This window comes from Muntiacus reevesi, chromosome X (genome assembly GCF_963930625.1).
Source record: "Muntiacus reevesi chromosome X, mMunRee1.1, whole genome shotgun sequence".
NCBI classification, from domain to species: Eukaryota; Metazoa; Chordata; class Mammalia; order Artiodactyla; family Cervidae; genus Muntiacus; species Muntiacus reevesi.
The window spans coordinates 2,369,700-2,389,753 of record NC_089271.1 but is presented as its reverse complement, the minus strand read 5'-3'; the positions used below and the strand labels follow the sequence as shown (position 1 = coordinate 2,389,753).

The following is a 20,054-nucleotide window of genomic DNA, read 5'->3' as shown; positions in this document are numbered from 1 at the left end:
CTCTTTCTGACTTTCTTCACTCGGTATAATAATCTCCGTTGCATCCATCTTGCTGCAAATGGTGTTGGTTCATGCTTTTTACTGGCTGACTAATATTTCATTGTGCCTGTATACCACCTCTTTCTTATCACGTTTGCCTGGAAGCTCCTTTATTTTTAATTTGCTTTCTTTCCTTCCATTTTGCCTCAGCAGAAAAATGAAAGCCGCACATTAGCCTAGACCAGTGTCATTTTCAGAGGTGGTCTTAGTTGAGAAAGTTTAAGTATCTCACTTGAAGAAAATCACCTTCTGAATGGGAAAGTTAATTCAAGTGTGTATTTCAGACAGTGTGGTTGGAAGACCTTTACTGGTTCTGTCAGAATCATGAGAGATTAAACACCCGCCTTGCATAAAATGTGACCTCTCTTTAATCCCGGTTCTCCTTGAGGGAAGGAAGTGCATGGACAACCTTGAGATCAGGACTGATGGGAACACGATTTAGTTTGCACCAGCTTGGAGCCATTCCTGCTTGTCTCTGATGAATCCAGCGGTTGTCCACAGTCCTTCAGAATTCAGTTTTTCTCACTAAAACTGCTCGGCGTTCATCAACCAATCAGTCTGAAATTTAATAGGGCTCAAGAAATGCAACATAGCCTAATGTAACAGAAGAAAAAAAGTTCTCTGGCGATAGAATGTAAGTCACTGGGGCAAAACGTGGTTACTTGGGAATTTTTACACATATGAAAACACACCGTGTCCTTATTGATTTCTTTGATGAAATAGCATTCATAACAGAGTGTGTTTACTTACAATTAGGTGGAGTTGACATCACTCTTTTTTTTCACTGGGTCTAACAGTCATCTGCGGGGAGATCAAACAGGCAGGAATAAGAGACCCACCAAATATGACCCATTCTGGTAATTTTAACATTTCTTAAGTAGTGGATTATATAGAAGATTAGCTGCAAAAGAACAAATTGCAAGCAAACTGATTTGTTTCCTGGTAGTGTATGTACATACGGGGTGAAAGATTCAGGGAAAAAAGTATAGTTCCATTTACCACCCTTGGTGAAATCCACAATATTTTCCTCTGGAATCCTAAATTTTCTTATCTCCTCTTTGAATCTCTCCAGGTCGTGATCGTCGACATCATCTTCTTTGCCTAGAAATCACAATGCAGGAAGCGAAAATTTACCCATTAGAGCCCCTAACCGTTGCTGTAGACACAATGAGAACTGAATGTGCTCATCAGGTTTCGCTTGGAATAACGGAAGAGAACCTCAAACAGTTACCATTTCCCACGACTCAGACGTCTGCTGTCTATCTTAAGAATTAATCACCATCCAACTGTGTAAGCAGCCCCGGCCCCCAGCGTCAGCAGCAGGACCCCAGAGACTCGCTGGAACTCCGTGAATTTGCGGCTCCTTCCATCACAGTATGGAACCGCCTTGCTCCTTGACCAATTTCCGACTCTATGTACCTAGTATCTGTGCTCAGGTCTTGTTCTGGGCCCAAATAAATAGCAAACAAGAGTTCTCCTCTGATAGACACATGCTAACCATGTCATACATGATAATGGGAGACAACTGACTGCTTCTTTAAGCCACGGTTCTACTCAGTACCTTTCCTGAAACAGATACCTGCCATCCCCAGGGAGGCCTGGCATGCTGCAGTCCATGGGGTTTGCAAAGAGTCAGCTACAACTCTCAGCGACTGAACAAGGAACAGCAACAACTCCCCATGATACAGACACCTCTCAGCATTTCAACGTGGTTATTTGGGGGTGATGTCAATGTTCCTAAGAACAATGCCTTAGATAAATGAACAGGCCAAAGATGTATTTTAAAAGTTTCTGTTTCAAGGTTGGGATACATGGGAAAAGTGGCATAAAATGAAGGAACTGAGGACAACTTCATTATAAGGTAAAGAAAGTGACCGCCAATCCAGGAGACCTGGGTTTGATCCCTGGGTTAGGAAGATTCCCTGGAGAAGGGCATGGCAACCCACTCCAGTATTCTTGCCTGGAGAATCCCATGGACAAAGGAGTCCGGTGGGCTACAGTCCACGGGGTCTCGAGAGTCAGACACGACTGAGTGACTATCACTTTCATTATAGCCATGCCTTCAAAAAAAAAAAAAGCTCAGTACTTTTATTTTTAACTTTTAACAGGTGGGAATCATTTTGAATTGTCCGGTGATATGTCCCACCACTTCCATCTACTTTCTTCACCTCTCTTTCTATGGTAGATTACTTTCCAGGGCTCTTAGGTCGATGAACACAAAGGCCTTGCCCTCGTGAATGAATAATGAAAGCACGTGATGAATTAGGGGTAAAAATACAGCAATGCTGCTGTTACGTGGCAGTTGTAACGGCAGACTGCTTACAGTCGTCAGGCTGTAATACATACCTAAGAGCCCAATGACTCTGGATGTCTTGCCTGCTCCATCCTTATTTTCAGAACTCACTATCAGACCATCCTCGGACACCAGAATAAAGTGGAACCAATTGACTCCTGCATCTTCGTTAGAGAGGGAAAATAGGCAGAGTTAGCCCCACCTTGAGTAATTTATTACCTTAGTAGATCATGGCTCTGTCGCAGTGAATTTAGCCTGCTGGCAGCGATGCCTTGTGTATTTATCCTATCGGCAAGCCCAACTGCCTGTCGATCTCTGTCTCATCCCTGTGTCGAACGCTGGAGCTGCTATTACAGTAAGGAGAGAAGGCAAGACTTTTCCTTAGTCCCATCTTCTAAGTTGACTGGTCACTCCTTGCCGCGTTCCTAACATGTTTTCTAAAACATGCATTCTAATGAACACGTTTTAAACAATGTGAGTGCTTTATCAAGTCCCAGGCTTTAGAAAAAAAAAAAAATTCTCTGTATTTCTGTTATCTCAGACATGGACTTGATTTCTGTTCAAGACCAAAAGCAACAAACCATTTCCGAGAGTAGCACTGACGTGTACGCACGAGCCTGTTGTAAAATAGATGGCTAGTGGGAAGGTGCTGTGTAGCAGAGGGGACTCAGGTCAGTGTTTTTGTGATGACCTAGAGGGGTGAGATGGGGAGACAGGGAGATAATGGAGGGAGGGGATATCCGTGCACATAGAGCTGATTTGGCAGCTGCCCTATAGGGAGCTCAGCTGAGCGCTCTGTGATGACCAAGATGGGTGGGATGGAACGGTGGGAGGTCATAGCGGGAGGACATATTTGTACACATTCAACGGATCCATGTTGTACCGCAGACGCCAACGCAACACCGTAAAGCCATCATCCTCCAATTAAAAATAAATTTAAAAGATGAAATCGGGGACAGTCGGAGATGTTTCATAGAGATGCGTTTTAAGGAAGCAATGAATAAACAAAATTTTCATCACAAAAAAAAAATTTTTAGATATTTAATTAGAAGAATAAAAAAGGAAAAATTTTCTGTTATTGAGTGCCGGCCCTGTGCACAGCAGCCTTCTGGACATTTTCTACTAATTGCTGTGTCTCCTCTGCCCCTCAGGCTGGCTTATGACAGAGCCGGATGCCACGCTTGTTGCTGTGAAGACGGTTTACCTAGCAGTGAGCTCTGCCCCAGCTTGGAGGGACACCCGTCCTCTCTACCCATCCATTCTGCCCCGTGCGTCTGGACAGGATGCAGCGCCAACCTACTATGTGTCATTTCTACACTCTCTAGTCCATCCTGTCTCTCCTGGGCTCCATCACACCTTCCTGCAACCACTCAGCGGCATGGGAGGTAAAACCGCCCAACTGTGTTCCCAAAACATGCCAACCCCGGGGCTCAGGGTCGGAAAACACTGACAATCATTGGAAAAAGATTAGATTGAGAAAAAAGGAAAAAATAGCCACTGAAATTCAGTCTCCTAGCCCCAGACAAGTGCATGCTACTTGCCCAAACCCGCCCTGGGTCCACGAGCCTCGGGTCACGTTGGAACAACTTAAGTCAGGTTTTCCATGTCCTCCGGCCACCCATCTTTGGGAGGAGCCATCCAAGGTCTGGGCTTGGACTCTGTGTTCATGACAAAATGCGATGCTGGGGAAATTCAGGGACCAGCGCCTGGTGACGCTTCTGGTTAGTAGAACTAGAATTTGCACATACGCATTTCTTGAGGGGATTAAGACCGAGATTTCAACCTGAGTAAACATTTGCCTGTGGATCACTCATACTCACAGTCAGCCGTGTAGACGTTGTCTCCTATCTTTGTTCCAGTAACAAATGACTCTATGCATTCCCCGTTGTACCTTAAAGACAGAACAGCTTCCAGTTGGTCGATAGAAGTCATACCAAATTCACATCTCATGAGGATTTTCTCCCACCAGCGCCCCACCACTCCCACAGACAGCCTGAGACAGTGTGAGATTCACATTGTACTGGCGGTGTATCCCTGGAATGACTGCTCAAATATCATGCATCCACGTGACAATCCTTGTCACTTGACAGTCAATGGATGTTAGACTCTCACACTGTCTCAGGAGTGGTGTGGGATTCTCCGCGGGTCGCTTCTGTCTCCTGCACTGGCAGGCAGGTTCTTTACCACTAGGGGCACCTGTGCTATACAATGGGTCCTTATTTATTAATGTTTCTATTTCTCAAAATATGTACGTGAGTTTGCATGTTCTCAGTAAACCATCTGCCGTGTAGTGGACATTCCCTGGGAGGTCCTTGGGGGCTGTGAGTCTTTAGTAAACTCAGTGGTGATTAAAGATTCCAGGACACTTCCTGGAGGCTCTCAGGGGAACTGCCCCCCAACCCAGCTCAGAGACCCTGCTCAGCCCCACAGCTCAGGGCATCCTGCTCTCAACATCACCCAGAGAGCTCCCTGCAGACGAGGGAGACGCACCCTATCTCAGACTCGGGGTTTATAGGTGTTTTCCTTCTGGGTTATTTTTACTCACTTGACAAAGAAGTGGAAGACAACGGAGTCCCCTTTGTCATTAAAATTGATGCTGCGAAGATAAACGTTGAATGGCCCGTTCTCACTGGTCTTCTCTGGGTTACTGGAGGCGATGTAATGGGTTTTCCATTCTCCTGAAAGCTAAAAGCAAAATCCCCCTTAGAAATGTGAGTCCCTCCCATTTCATCCTTTTTGACACCATCCTTCCGGGGTTTCCCTACACTTTCACTGGGGCAGAAGCTACCCAAGTTTATTGAGCAAAGCCCGGCTTCTAATGTAAAGACTGAAGTCAAAGGAAGAAGAAGGAATTGAGGTGTTTCTGTGACCCCCTTAAGCTTTCTTGTCAAATGCAGAACTCCAATCCAACAGTGCTTTGACAGAGCCTCCTCTGATTTGGTCTTCCCTGCTGACTCAGGCAGTAAATCATCTGCCTACAATGCGGGACACGTGGATTCAATCCCTGGGTCTGGAAGATCCCCTGGAGGAGGAAATGGCAGCCCACTCCACTATTTTTGCCTGGAGAATCCCATGGAGAGAGGAGGCTGGTGGGATACAGTCTATGGGTTTGCTAAGAGTCAGAACTCTTAGCAACTGAGTAACCAACACCTTCCCTTCACTTTCCTCCATTTTACAAGAGCAGTGAAAATGCCTAAGAGACAAGAAAGATAATAGGATATTCTTTTTTAAAAAAGATTAGTGAAAACAGACAAGTATATCTCCTGGGATAGGGTGTGTGTGTGTGTCTGTCTGTCTGTCTGTATTTGTGGTTGTAATTCACTGTAAGATTACTATCAAATGGGATTCCCTGGTGGATATGATGGTAAAGAATCTGCCTGCAATGTGGGAAACACAGGTTCGAAACCAGGGTTGGGAAGATCCCCTGGAGGAGGAGAGGGCAACCCACTCCAGTATTCTTGCCTGGAGAATCCCATGGACAGAGGAGCCTGGTGGTCTACAGTCCATGGGGTTGCAAAGAGTCAGACACGACTTCACGACTTTGCACAGCATCCATGAATCCACATAACAGAAACCTCTAAGAAACACACACACACAACGAAGGCTGACCTCCTCCCCAATCAGCTCGTTTTGGGTACCTGTGAGTGGTGTGGCTCAGCTGGACTCTCCTGGCAAGAACAGACCAGACCAAGGACCAAAGTCAGAAACAGGACCTTCATCTTGTTGGCTCGCATGGTGGACTCCGCGTGGTCCTTCTTCCTCTGAGGCTGCGGGCGTCCCAGGGGTTGGGAGAGGACCTGCACGGCTTCCACTTTTTATCCTATCCCGCTGCTGTTGGCTCAAGACCACACAAACCAGTGGCTGCTCCTCCTTAGACGATGATGACGTAGACAGCCCCTGATGATATCCTGGCTGGCAGTTGAGCTCCCCTGGCAATCTGTCACTTTTTATAATGAGATTATACACTTAAGTGGAGCTTAAGTGCATCTAGACATTTGCCCTTTACACTGGGTAAGAAGTCAGGCTCTTTGAAGGTCAGGAATCTTTGCTTTCCTTAACATCCTGAGATTTAAAATGGGCGAAATCGTCCAAGATACATATCCGCAACTCCTGAACTGTTTCTTTGCCATTGAGAACAAGGGGTTTAAGCTTCTCTTCCAGAACGAAAGGAGCAATGGATTTAACAAGATTATAATGAGGACCAAGAGACCCTGGAATTCTCTCGGGTTTCTCTCGGTTGAGGAAGACAAAGCACATTGATCACTTCCTCCTCACGAGGAGGACAGTGTGTTCACATGCCCTTAGTAACCTCCTGGAGAGAGAGCATGCCAGCAGTTCTTTGCCATCATCTCTTTTTCCAAAAACCCTCTTACCCATCTGTTCTGTAACATGTCGTTTCCTCACTGACTCATCGGTCTCTTCAGGCAAGCAAGAAAGCGTGAGACTAGTTCTAACTTTAAATATTTTGGAAGAAAAAAAAAAGGAAAAAAAATCTTCCTCCCAATAAACTATAAAATTCACATTTTAAGGCGGGACAGGGAAAAAAAGCCAGACATCAACTTCTCTCTTCTGTGTTGCCTTGGACCTGTTGCCTTTTCTCCTAAAGTGTAGCGTGTGTCTGCTCTACACATTAATCCCAGACCCTCCAGACAGAGGAGGGTGACCTTGACTGCAGGGGTCAATTACGTTTTTCTTTCCTCTGATGCTGTTCACATAACTTCTTAAAGACCAGGAGCGGCTCCTGGCATTCCCAGGAGACTCTCCGATAATGAATTTGCCTGCCAGTGCTAGAGACGCCGGTTCAATCTCTGGGTCAGGAAGATCCCCTGGAGTAGGAAGTGGCAACCAACCCACTCCCGTATTCTTGTCTGAAAAATCCCATGGACACAGGAGCCTGAGGCGGGGGGGGGGGGGGGGGGGGGGCGGCTACAGTCCATGAGGTCGCAAAGAGCTGGACACCACTGAGCATATAATGCAATACCCTAGAGGAGGAAGTGACTACCCACTCCAGTATTCTTGCCTGGAGAATCCCAGGGACAGAGGAGCTTGGTGGGCTGCAGTCCTTGGGGGTCACAAAAGAATCAGACATGACTGAGTGACAAAGCCCTCACTCACAGGGGGTCTGCATGATTTACTTTTACATGCATGCCTGGACTGTGCCTCCTTGGTCAACTTCATGTAAAATATCCATCCATGTGTCGCTCTGGTGAATGCCCCTTTTTCTCAGAAACGTATCGGACTGTTCCTTCAACTTGCAACAGGCAGGACAGTCCTCAGGAGGTTCTGGGATTCTGCTTCCCACTTTGCAATGCTCAGTTTGGCTTGAATTAAATCCCCCCACCTCCCACCCCCGCACCAACTCTTGTTCTTGTCAACTTGATGGCTCATTGAACTTTCACTGATAATCCTCCCTCTGTTACCTTCAAGGATGATGAAAGAGCTGGAGAACACCTTGTTTGTTCTTCTTCCCATTTTCACTCATGCGCATTTTATTTCATAGAGATTTATCAAATGAATGCACTAAATGCAAGTCAAGTGCCAATTGCAGAAATGAAGGGACAATAGTACTTTTATGGTTTCCAGTCCAGCTGAGGAAAAACGCCGAGAGCACGGACTCTGTACTAGTTGCTTCTGCGACACCTCAGAGCTCAGAATTGGTGTTTGGTGTCAGCCCTTTGAGGAGGCTTTGGCTAAAACGGGGTCTTCAACTTAGGTCTTCATATTGCCACTTTCTCTGAGAATGACCAACAGTGTCCCCTCAGGACCATCTTGGTGTTGTTCAGTTGCCAAGTCATGTCCAGCTCCCTAGGACCCCATCAACTGCAGCACGCCAGGCTCCCCTGTCCATCACCAAGTCTCGGAGCTCACTTAAACTCAAGTCCATGGAGTCGGTGATGCCATCCAACCATCTCATCCTCTGTCGTCCCCTTCTCCTCCTGCGTTCAATCTTTCCCAGCATCAGGGTGTTTTGCAATGAGTCAGTTCTTCGCATCAGGTGCAGAGTATTGAAGCTTCAGCTTCAGCATCAGTCCTTCCAATGAATATTTAGAGTTGATTTCCTTTAGGATTGAAGGTTGGATCTCCTTGCAGTCCAAGGGACACTCAAGAGTCTTCTCCAACACCACAGTTCAAAAGCATCAATTCTTCAGCACTCAACCTACTTTATGGTCCAAATCTCACATGGATACATGACTACTGGGGAAAAAACTCAGCTTTGACTACACAGACTTTTGTCAGTAAAGTAATGGCTCTGCTTTTTAACACGCTGTCTCGGTTGGTCATAGTTTTTCTTCCAAGGACTAAACGTCTTTTAATTTCATAGCTGCAACCACCATCTCCAGTAATCTTGGAGCCTGAGGAAATGCAATCAGTCACAGTTTCCACTTTTCCCCATCTATTTCAATAGCATTATCTTTCTTTAAACCCTGTTCTTCTTTTTACAAGATATTTATGTGTCTATTTGGCTGCAACGGGATGTAGTTGCGGCCTGTGCAATCTAGTTCCAGCAATGGAAGCCAACAATGTGTACTGGCAGCACAGAATCTAACCCACTAGACCACAAGGGAAGGCCCTCATTTCTTTTCTTTTTTCTTTTGCTCCCAAGACACATCTTTCTGTTTGCTTCATTGTATTCCTCTGTACGTGCTGTGATCTAACATCCTGCTGTGAAAGGTCATCACAGAAACTTGTTACGCCTCATAACACTCATGCAGATTTTTTCACTCATCTCCATGACTTGCGTCATTCCCAGCAGGGATGTGACCCCAGCTAACTCCCCTCATCCACCCGTTATCATCCTTCCGTGTCTCCTTAGGCACCTCCGACATCCCCGCGTTTTCCTTTGGACTCTTACCAACACATGCTCCCCTGGGAGTTTGTCCCAGGACCATGCCCTCTTAGGAAGACCTTTCTAACTGCCAATCAAGGGGAGATGAAATGTAGTCACTCTCAGAGATGATTGCGACAGGTTGTGGCAATCCTGTTATTTTGTAACTGAAGGAAGTCACAGGGCCTTTGTTCCCAACTGTCTTTCATAAGCATTGACTAAACTGACAGTCACAGAATGACAAATAAAAATGGAACCCTCCTTTACAAACATTACCCTTATAAACCCCTGAACAGTGCTAAGCGTCCTTCCTGAATTTCCCTCCTCAAATTTAGCCAACTTTCTGTAACTTTTAAGAGAGTCAATTCCTAGGCAGGGTGATAAGAAGTCTGGGGGTCCCCAAGAAGAGAGGGGTCTGGAATTCTCAAGGAGGGAAGGACAAACATTTTTTTTGGCTACATTCCTTAATCAGTTACGCAACTCAGTTTAAACTCTGTACTAGCGGTCACACAACAACGACATATCCTGTTTGACAACAGTTTCTCCTTCCTGAGGGCCTTCTGGCTAATCCTGTTATCTTGAAATGTGGGTTGTGGGAGTGGGTCTAGTAAGATCTTTGCAACCTCCAGACATTCTTTTTATTCATTGCAATAACTAATTGGAGAGTATATAACTCCCTTGCTAACACGTCCCCTTTCTGATATCTGTGTGAGAAGGTTTCTCTATCTCTTTTACACTTTAATAAAACTTTATCACACAAAAGCTCTGAGTGATCAAGCCTCGCTCTGAGTGATCAAGCCTCGTCTCTGGCCCCAGATTGAATTCTTCTCCTCTGGAGGCCAAGAATCCTGGTGTCTTTCGTGGTTCAGCAACAACCTATCACTATGAAGACTGTCCCTCCCAATTTATAAATTTCTGATTTGTTTTTCTGTTTTCTCTGTGTTCATTTTTTTTTTTTTTTCACATCTTAGATTTCACAACTGGATCTAAACAGTGAAAGGAAGATTTTGACCTTGTCCACCAAACACAACCTATCCCCTCAAGAATTCTGTTTTGTTTCATTTTTTTTTAACCTAGGTAATTTTTTTTAATTTTATGCAGTTTTCAAAGGTTAAAATTGATTAACACGTATTACAAAATACTGGCTCTAATTCCTTGTGTTGAACAATACAGTCTCGAGCCTCCCTTATATCCAATTGGTTGTGTCTCCTAGTCATTCACGCTCTCCACTGGTCGCCACTAGTTCCTTCTCTGGAACTGTGGGTCTGTTTCATTTTTTGTAATATTCACTGGTTTATTAAATTCTGTAGATTCCACGTATAAGTAGTAACATACAGTATTTGTCTTTCTCTGACTTATTTCACATATCGTAATGCCCTCCATGACCATCTGTGCGGCTGCCAACGGCATTATTTTGTTCTTTTTTATGCTTGAGTCCCATTCCATTATATAGTCACACCACATCTTCTTTGTTGATTCATCTTTCAGGGCATACTTTGGTTGTTTCTGTGTCCTAGTTATTGTAAGTAAGGCTTCTATGAACATTGGGGTGCATGCATCTTTTTGAATTAGACTTTCGTCTGAGTATATGCCCAGAAGGGGGATCAGTGGGTCACACGTTAGCTCCGTTTTTAGTGAATCCTTCATTCTGTTTTCCACAGGGGTTGCACCAATTTGCATTCCCATCAACAGCATAGGAGGGTAACCCTTTTTTCCACACCCTCTTCAATATTTGTTATTTCTGCTCTTTTTAATAATAGCCGTTCTTAGAGCTGTCAGGGGAGACCTAGCTGTAGTTTTGATCTGTATTTTCTTGATAATTAGCAGTTTTGAGCATCTATTCATGTGACTGTGGCCCTCTGCATTTTCGCTTTGGAAAATGTCTCTTTGATTTTCTTCCCATTTTTAAACTGGGTTGTCTTTTTTCATGTTGAATTGTGTGGACTGTTTATATATGTTGCATAGTAATCCTTTATCAAGCATATCATTTGGAAATAATTTCTCATTTCTGATAGGTTGTCTTTTTTCTTTTGTCAGTGGTTTCTTTTCCTGCGCAAAAGCTTTTAAGGCAGATTAGGCCCAATTTGTTTATTTTTCTTTTCTTTCCTTTAAGATCCTAAAAACATTTTTGTGATTTTTGTCAAAAGTGTTCTGCTGGTGTTTTCCTCTAGGAGTTTCATAGCATTTGGTATCACATTTCAGTCTTTAATCCATTTTCACTCCATTTTTGTGTATGGTACCAGGAAGTGTTCTAATTTCATTCTTTTATATGCAGTTTTCTCAGTACCGCTTATTGAAGTCAGTCAGTCAGTTCAGTCGCTCAGTCGTGTCCGACTCTTTGCGACCCCATGGACTGCAGCATGCCAGGCCTCCCTGTCCATCACCAACTCCCAGAGTTTACCCAAACTCATGTCCATCGAGTCAGTGATGCCACCCAACCATCTCATCCTGTGTCGTCCCCTTGTCCTCCCGACTTCAATCTTTCCCAGCATCAGGGCCTTTTCCAATGACTCCAGAGATCTAGCGTCTCTAGAGACTCAAGATCTCTAGTCTTTCCCATCCTATTGTTTTCCTCTATTTCTTTGCACTGATCACTAAGGAAGGCTTTCTTATCTCTCCTTGCCATTCTTTGGAACTCTGCATTTAAATGGGTATATCTTTCTTTTTCTCCTTTGCCTTTCACTTCTCTTCTTTTCACAGCTATTTGTAAGGCCTCCTCAGACAGCCATTTTGCTTTTTTGCATTTCTTTTTCCTGGGGATGGTCTTGATCCCTGTCTCCTATACCATGTCACGAACCTCTGTCCATAGTTCTTCAGGCTCTCAGTCTATCAGATCTAGTCCCTTAAATCTATTTCTCACTTCCATTGTATAATCATTAAGGATTTGATTTAGGTCATACCTGAATGGTCTAGTGGTTTCCCCTACTTTCTTCAATTTAAGTCTGAATTCGGCAAAAGGAGTTCATGATCTGAGCCACAGTCAGCTCCAGGTCTTATTTTTGCTGACTGTATAGAGCTCCTCCATCTTCAGCTACAAAGAATATAATCAATGTGATTTCAGTGTTGGTCATCTGGTGACGTCCATGTGTAAAGTCTTTTCTTGTGTTGTTGGAAGAGGGTGTTTGCTATGACCAGTGCGTTCTCTTGGCAAATTCTGTTAGCCTTTGCCCTGTTTCATTTTGTATTCCAAGGCCAAATTTGCCTGTTACTCCGGGTAGCTCTTGACTTCCTACTTTTGCATTCCAGTCCCCTATAATGAGAAGGACATCTTTTCTTGGGTGTTAGTTCTAAAAGGTCTTGTAGGTCTTCATAGAACCATTCAACTTCAGCTTCTTCAGTGTTACTGGTCAGGGCATAGACTTGGATTACCGTGATATTGAATGGTTTGCCTTGGAAACAAACAGAGATCATTCTGTCATCTTTGAGATTGCATCCTGTACTGCATTTTGGACTCTTTTGTTGACTATGAATGTTACTCCATTTCTTCCAAAAGATTCTTGCCAACAGTAGTAGACATAATGGTCATCTGAGTTAAATTTACCCAATCCAGTCCCTTTTAGTTCACTGATCCCTAGAATGCTGACGTTCACTCTTGTCATCTCCTTTTTGACCACTTCCAACTTACCTTGATTCGTGGACCTATCATTCCAGGTTCCTATACAACATTGCTCTTTACAGCATTGGACCTTGCTTCTATCACCAGTCACATCCACAACTGGGTGTTGTTTTTGCTTATTGAAGAGACTGTCTTTTCTCCAACAAATACTCATGTCTCCTTTGTGGTAGATTATTAGACTGAAGGGTGTGGGCTTATTTCTGGGCTTTGTGTCCTGTTCCTTTTTCTTACATGTGTGGTTGTGTGTGTGTGAGAGAGAGAGAGAGTGTGTGTGTGTTTTGTCAGTACCATCTTGTCTTGCTAACTGCAGTTTTATAATATAGTCTGAAGTCTAGAAGCATGTTTCCTCAAGCTGTATTCTTCCTGAAGAACCTTTGGGCTGCTTGGGGGTCTTGGTGATTGCATACAAATTTTAAAAATATTTATTCCTGTTCTGAAGAAAAAAAAAATGCCATTGGTAGTTTGATAGGGACGGCCATGAACCTGCAGATTGCCTTGCCCAGTGATCTCTGACCAAGGTTCCAGTGTACACAGACTCTCAGATGCGAGAATGAATCACAGGCTCACTTTTGAGCTCTCACCCTTGGTGACATTCTCTACATAGCACCTCTCCAATGGAAACATGATCATTGACCCACAGAGAAGATTATTGGTGATGCTGGTTCTGATGGAGCATGTTTAGTGTTGAGTCTGGAACCTGCATTTCTTTTTTTTTTTTTTTTTTTTTTGGAACCTGCATTTTTAACAAACATCCCTGGAGGAATCAGTGCTTCTGGTTTCAAACCACACGTTTAAGAAGCAGAGTCTTCTCAACAGGCTTCCTGGTTCCCCATGGAGATTTCTCTTTCCTTGACCAGCAGCTTTGGTTTTTCACCAAATCTGGGAAGCTTTTTCTAACACTGCGATACAGTATTTGTGCTCAACCAGAGACGTCTCTAGAGAAGGCAGTGGCAACCCATTCCAGTACTCTTGCCTGGAAAATTCCACGGATGGAGGGCCCTGGTGGGCTACAGTCCACGGTGTCGCAAAGAGTCGGACACGACTGAGCGACTTCACTTTCTTTCTTTCTATAGTTCATTTTGGAGAAGGAAATGGCAACCCACTCCAGTGTGCTTGCCTGGAGAATCGCACAGATGGAGGGGCCTGGTGGGCTACAGTCCATGGGGTTGCAAAGAGTCAGACATAACTAAGCAAGTAACACACACACACAGAGAGATCTCTGCCTCCCAGGAGAAACCCTTGTCGTGCATGGTGATGATGTTTCTGGGTGTCACAATACAAGAGGTGGGAGGTGATACCTGTCATCTGGTCAGAGAGGAAGATGAAGCAGGCTGCCTAACAGCCTACAGCGCACAGGACAGCACCTCTCAGAGAATCATCCAGTCCTGTGCATCACAGGGAGGCTGAGAAATCCTGAATCACCTGGGTTAACCTGCTGCTCTGACCCAGAAGCAAGCCTCAGTCCTTGTAGGAACCTGTAGATTTCTACAGGACGTGGTCCTTCCTCCAGCATCACAACCCCATGCTCCCTAGCTCCTTCTCCCTCACACTTTATCATCTTCTGTTCTGTCGATAAGCACCCTTCATGCTCCAGGGAGTGACTTCCTGGTCGGTCGTCAGGGTCCTGGATTTTGTCTAGGCTGTGCCGCCAGGGCTAGAGCTGGTGAATGAACAGGGCAGTGTACCCCTGGGGTCCTCAATGACCAGGGCGCACCACCTCGGGTGTGTTTCAACCACTCAGGGACTAGTTGTCCCTGAAACACCTGAAGATAAAGGGAGAGATAGTCACGGGGTGTGGTTCCGTAACACAAGCGGGAATGTTTAAAGAAGGAAGTCCCCGCAGGAAACCTATAGAGAATACCGAGGTGTAAGTCGCTCCACTGTGGCCGACTCTCTGAGACCCCATGGGCTGTAGCTTGCCAGGCTCCTCTGTCCATGGGATTCCCCAGGGAAGAACACTGGACTGGGTTGCCATTTCTTCTCGTATGTTATTGGGATACCCAAAAAGTTCATTTGGGTTTTTATATAACATCTTATGGAAAAGCCTGAATGAACTTTTTGGTCAGTTCAATACACAGGGTAGTCCAATATACATTAAGTTTTTTATCCACATATGCACTCTCAGATGACTCAGCAGTTAAAAAAAAAAAAAAACAAAACAAAAACAACTCTGCCTCCAGTGAATCAGACCAGGACTCAATCCCTGCATTGGAAGATCTCCTAGCTTGCTATGCATACTCCAAGGGATCTTCCCAATCCAGGGATCGAACCCGCATCTCTTATATTTCCTGCCTTGGCAGGTGGGTTCTTTACCACTAGCGCCACCTGGGTAGCCCTTGATTAAAGGAGGTACCATGTATACTTTATCTCAAGTTTTCCTACTAGAAATGCTCACCCTTTGAAGCTTTTTATGAGCCCACACTTGTCACTGAGAACCTCTCGAAGCTCTACAGGTGGAGAGGAAAAGAGATACGTGAAAAGGAAAAAATGCAACATATTCCATGACCTCCCTAATACTCATGGATGTTTTTAGGTTTGCAGGTAGCTGTGGGTGGGATGAAGTTTCCTTCAGATGTCAGAGACTGGGTGCCTTCTAGAGAAGACCCCACTGGGTCTCAGCCACTGTTTACCTTAGGCTTTATGTTCTTTCTAGTTATCAATTGACCTCTGTTTGTTCTCTGCTTTCATTTTAGGATGTGTGTTTGCTTTACTAAATGATGGACAATTAATTTCCCCTGTGGATATTTCTATCTGTCAGCCTCTGGGCATAGCCCTTGGCCAAAATGTTTATTGTCAGTTACACAGGCATTGGTTTTTTTAATCCACACCCCCACCATGACCTAGTATTTAGGGAGTGTCTGCTAATATCAATCTGGAAACGTAATCCATTGTGAAGCGCAGTGAATTGCAGGCCAACCCCAGACCAGGTGTGTGCACTCCGTGAGGGATAAATCTCGCTTCTCCCTAGAAGTACTCGACATCTCCTTTATTTTGCTATGGGGTCGTAGAGTGTATTGGGATACCCAAGAAGTTCACTTGGGTTTTTATGTAGCATCTTATGAGTGTATTGGGATACCCAAGAAGTTCACTTGGGTTTTTATATAGCATCTTATGGAAAAGTCTGAGCAAACTTTTGCCCAACCCAGTAGATACTAGAGTCCAATGTGTATGTGCGTGGGTCTGTGTGTGTGTGGGCGTTACTTGCTGAGACATGTCCAAGTCTTTGTGACCCCATGGACTGCAGCACACCAGGCTTCCCTGTCCATCACCACCTTCCAGAGCTTGCTCAAACTCATGTCCATTGATGGCAAGGTACAATCCAGGTGTATGTTTTCAACCCATTTTGGTGGGAGGCACAATTTCAAAAAAGTAGGGTTTTGAGTAAAGCTCTGCTGATAGTTGCAAGAGTGAATTATGTGTTTATCTGTGGGTAGGACCATCTGAGAAAGAGAACAGGAAATACAAGGGGGTTTGAAATGTCCCTTGGGGCATAACTGTCCATATTCTAAAGATATATTCTAAAGATATATTCTATCTCTTCTCGGCCTTTTGGCTAAGATCAAGTGTAAAGATGTATTCTCTTTGACAGGGCATTTCCCATTAATAGAAATTTGAAAATGATTGACACATGTAAATATGATTCACTGGTTTCTTGTTTGTAAGATTGATATATTCAAAATAAATTGACAATTTGCTAGCTATGAGAGAGGGCTTCCTTGCTGGCTCAGTGGTATAAAGTATCCGCTTGCCAATGCAGGAGATATGAGTTCAGTCTGTGGTCTGGGAAGATCCCCTGGAGAAGGAAATGGTACTCCACTCTTGTATTCTTACTTGGAGAATACCATGGACAGAGGAGCCTGGCGGGCTACAGTCCATAGAGTTGCAAACAGTCAGACGTGACTTAGCGATGGAGCAATAACAAGCCATGCCTTATCATAGTGCAAGATGTAAAAAAGTAGATTAATACATTAGATCTCCATGAATCAAGATATGAATGATCTCTAAAAACATTAGCATCTGAACAAGAGCAGAAATAAGAATCTCTCTATATTTTGAAAGGAACTCTGGCATGCTGCAGTCCATGGGGTCACAAAGAGTTGGACACGACTTAGTGACTGATCAGCAACAGTGTTTATTTTAATACTTATGTTTATGTGTGTGCAAAACAAAGGCTGTCCTCCTCTTTGTGCTGTAAATAAAATGCATATATATATATATATATATATATATATATGTACATACACTGTGTAAATGATATCAGTTTGTTGAGAGAACCTCAAAAAATTAAATGTCTTGGGAATGAAAGAGCAGTTTCAGATATAAGACATCTTAATATGAACTCGTAGGTGTATGCATATAATAGAGTTCTTCTTTCCGAATTTGGGGGTTTAGGCTTTGCTCACCTCGTAAAAGTAGGACTGTGTGCCTCGGCTTCTCCTTCTGAAAACTTTGGCCAAGCTTGGCGCTCTCTCTTATTTGCATGTCTGAGAGGATTCTCCAGTGAAATGTTCTGGCCTTCCAAGTTCTTAATGAAACACTGTATGATGACAATTTCTTCCATGAGGGAAAGGACTAAGCCAATTTTTCTGTTTTATCTTGTGTCAACGTCAGCAACGAATCTTTCAAGAAACGGCTCCATTTCATCGAAAGTGTAAATTCAGGTGGAAGAACTTGCTTTCCAGTTTTCGTCTACATTTCCCTGCATTTCTGTAGCATTTGTGGTGACAACCATTTTCCTTGTTAATAATGGTCACCTCACAAACACAAGCAGCATGCCACAGTTGTCTACCTTGTTTATCCAGGTCCTGTCTTTCCCTTTAGAGGGTCATCCCACCCCCGGCTATTCCGTTGTCTCTGATTTTATCCACCCAACCAAGCCAGCCTTTCAGACATACTGCAAGGACCAGAGTCAGAACTGCAAATGCATACCTTCTATTATTCAAGAGAAATAGCTAAAATATGGCCCTGGGCAGATCTATTGCTAAGTCAGTTCACTCGTGTCCGACTCTGTGCGACCCCATAGACGGCAGCCCACCAGGCTCCCCCGTCCCTGGGATTCTCCAGGCAAGAACACTGGAGTGGGTTGCCATTTCCTTCTCCAATACATGACAGTGAAAAATGAAAGTGAAGTTGCTCAGTCGTGTCTGACAGTTAGCAACCCCATGGACTGCAGCCTACCAGGCTCCTCCATCCATGGAATTTTGCCAGGCAAGAGTACTGGAGTGGGGTGCCATTGCCTTCTCTGGGCAGATCTATTACTTCCAAATAAAGTCTCCAAAGCCTTCACTACCGATGCCTTTAACACTGACCAGCTGTAGCCCATTTGGAGATCATGTCTATGAGGGACCTAAGCATTTATTCTGATAAATATTGCTTATGTCTGGTTTTATTTTCTCAGGACATGGCCCAGATCTCTGAGCTGTGGCCCAGCCCTTGGAATAAGTTCTATACCTCGAGCATTTGCTAGATCTCATGGATGGTCAACAGCTTGAACACCATGCGGAGCTGAGCAGTGTGTTTTGCCCACGACAGAGGGAGGGGCCAGTCCTTGGAAATATTAGCGTCCACCAGCTTTTGAAGCATGTGAGACTGGACAACCATCTTTAAATGTGACAGTGAGCTGTCAGTCATCTTGCTCCTGCAAAGCCTGCACTGTCTTCATGGTCCCATTGATCAAGACTCAGCTGCTGTTCCATCTTTGATAACTTCTCTTCCCATCGTTAGGACACACGAGTCCTTCAGCTCAACGGGAGAAGTGTTGGTGCTATCAGAACACATATCTCCCCTCGATGACATGGCTTGTCATCTGACACTTTCTCTTGCTGAAGCTAAGTGAGTGGAACAGAAGCTCCTTTCCCTGGAATGAATAAGCTTTCTGGGGACATCTTTCTTGACCACGCTGTCCCCTTCCACTAGAGAAAGAAGGTCCAAAACCCTGTCACGGGATGGCTTAGTCCTTTTTCCCTTCTTCCCCGGACACCGCTAGGGCATCTCCACTTAATCCTTCTCCCAAATGTCTCTGGTGAACACCCATCCTATTAAAGGCACAGTTTCCTGGATACTTAATGTGGATATACAAGTTGCTTTAAATCAGAAGACTTTTGCAGAGGCACACATGTGCGGGGAAGATATTAAATCAACTTACTTAGACCCTCAGAAATGAAACACCCCCCAAGCAGGGTGTGTTTAGCGACCAAGAGAGATGAGACGGGAAAGAGAGTGTGGGTGTGAAGGGGGATGGATCATGTTAATCAGGAACCAGGAAGGTCGTCTTCCTGTTGGTGATCCTGATTCCATGGAAACAAGGATGTGTCTGGCCTCAGGGACTCCTTCTGTAGGTGAATGAAACAGAACCAAAGATTTAGTGTTGACGGCTGACAAGGGTGAGTGTCAGTTGGTAGGATGTCCAGGGTACAGGATCTGGTAGGTGATCCAATGTCCAAATCCTGGTGGACCTCGACCCTCCACATCTGTCTGCTATAGGTGGGGGTCCCTGTGTAACTTCCCCCAGGACGTACATATGGTGGGATCCTTTATCTAGAGAATGCACTCTAGGAGGAATCATTTCAGGCTGTATGTTCAAGATGCTTTATAGGACCTGTGATTGAATTACGCTCTTCACCTAATTCCAGGAGAGTGGACTCTCTGTGGGCTTTATGAATTATATCCGCCTGAAAGCTGTTGTTCTTTGCTTTTAAAGATCTCACTTTAAGAAAATTTCCCTCTGAAAGGGAATATAAAACAAACACATGTTTCAGACAGTGTTATCAGAAGGCGTTGAACAGGGCCATCAGAAGTACGTGAGATTAAACATTGGTCTTACACAAAGTGTGAGTTCTTTTTTAATCTGGTTCTCCTAGTGTTGGGATGCGTGTGGACATGCATGAGGTCAGGACTGACTAGAACACTAATTAGTTTCCACCAGCTTGTGGGGATTCCTGCTTCTCTCTGATGACTCTGGTCTGCAAGATTCCTGCAGGATAAGCCTCTCTCACCAAAGGTGCTCAGCATTAATCAGGCAACAATTTGAAATTTACTAGGGCTCAAGAGAAGCTAGGTAACCTAATGTAACAGACCAAAGTTCTCTGCCAAATAGAATATAAGTTATTGGAACAAAAAAAAAATCGTTGCCTGCAAAATTTGACACGAATGAAATCACAGTATATTATTATTGACTGATTTGATGGAACAGCCTTGATAACAGCTCATTTTCACTTTGGTATTTCTGAAATGCTTTTTCTCCCTGTCCACTGGATAGGACAGTCATCTGGGGGAAGAAT

The 20,054-nt window shown here is 44.4% G+C and overlaps 1 protein-coding gene across 1 annotated transcript; it reads right to left on the bottom strand.

The window, feature by feature from the left end:
• Window positions 1-829: 829 nt before the first annotated feature.
• Window positions 830-6,051, bottom strand: LOC136153900 (odorant-binding protein-like). The gene is made up of 6 exons (XM_065916041.1): window positions 5,971-6,051; window positions 4,878-5,017; window positions 4,153-4,223; window positions 2,386-2,496; window positions 1,039-1,140; window positions 830-840 (listed from the first exon to the last, which is right to left on the bottom strand). Exons 1-6 carry the CDS (start codon window positions 6,049-6,051, stop codon window positions 830-832), a joined length of 516 nt encoding a protein of 171 aa, XP_065772113.1.
• Between the last annotated feature and the right edge of the window lie 14,003 nt (window positions 6,052-20,054).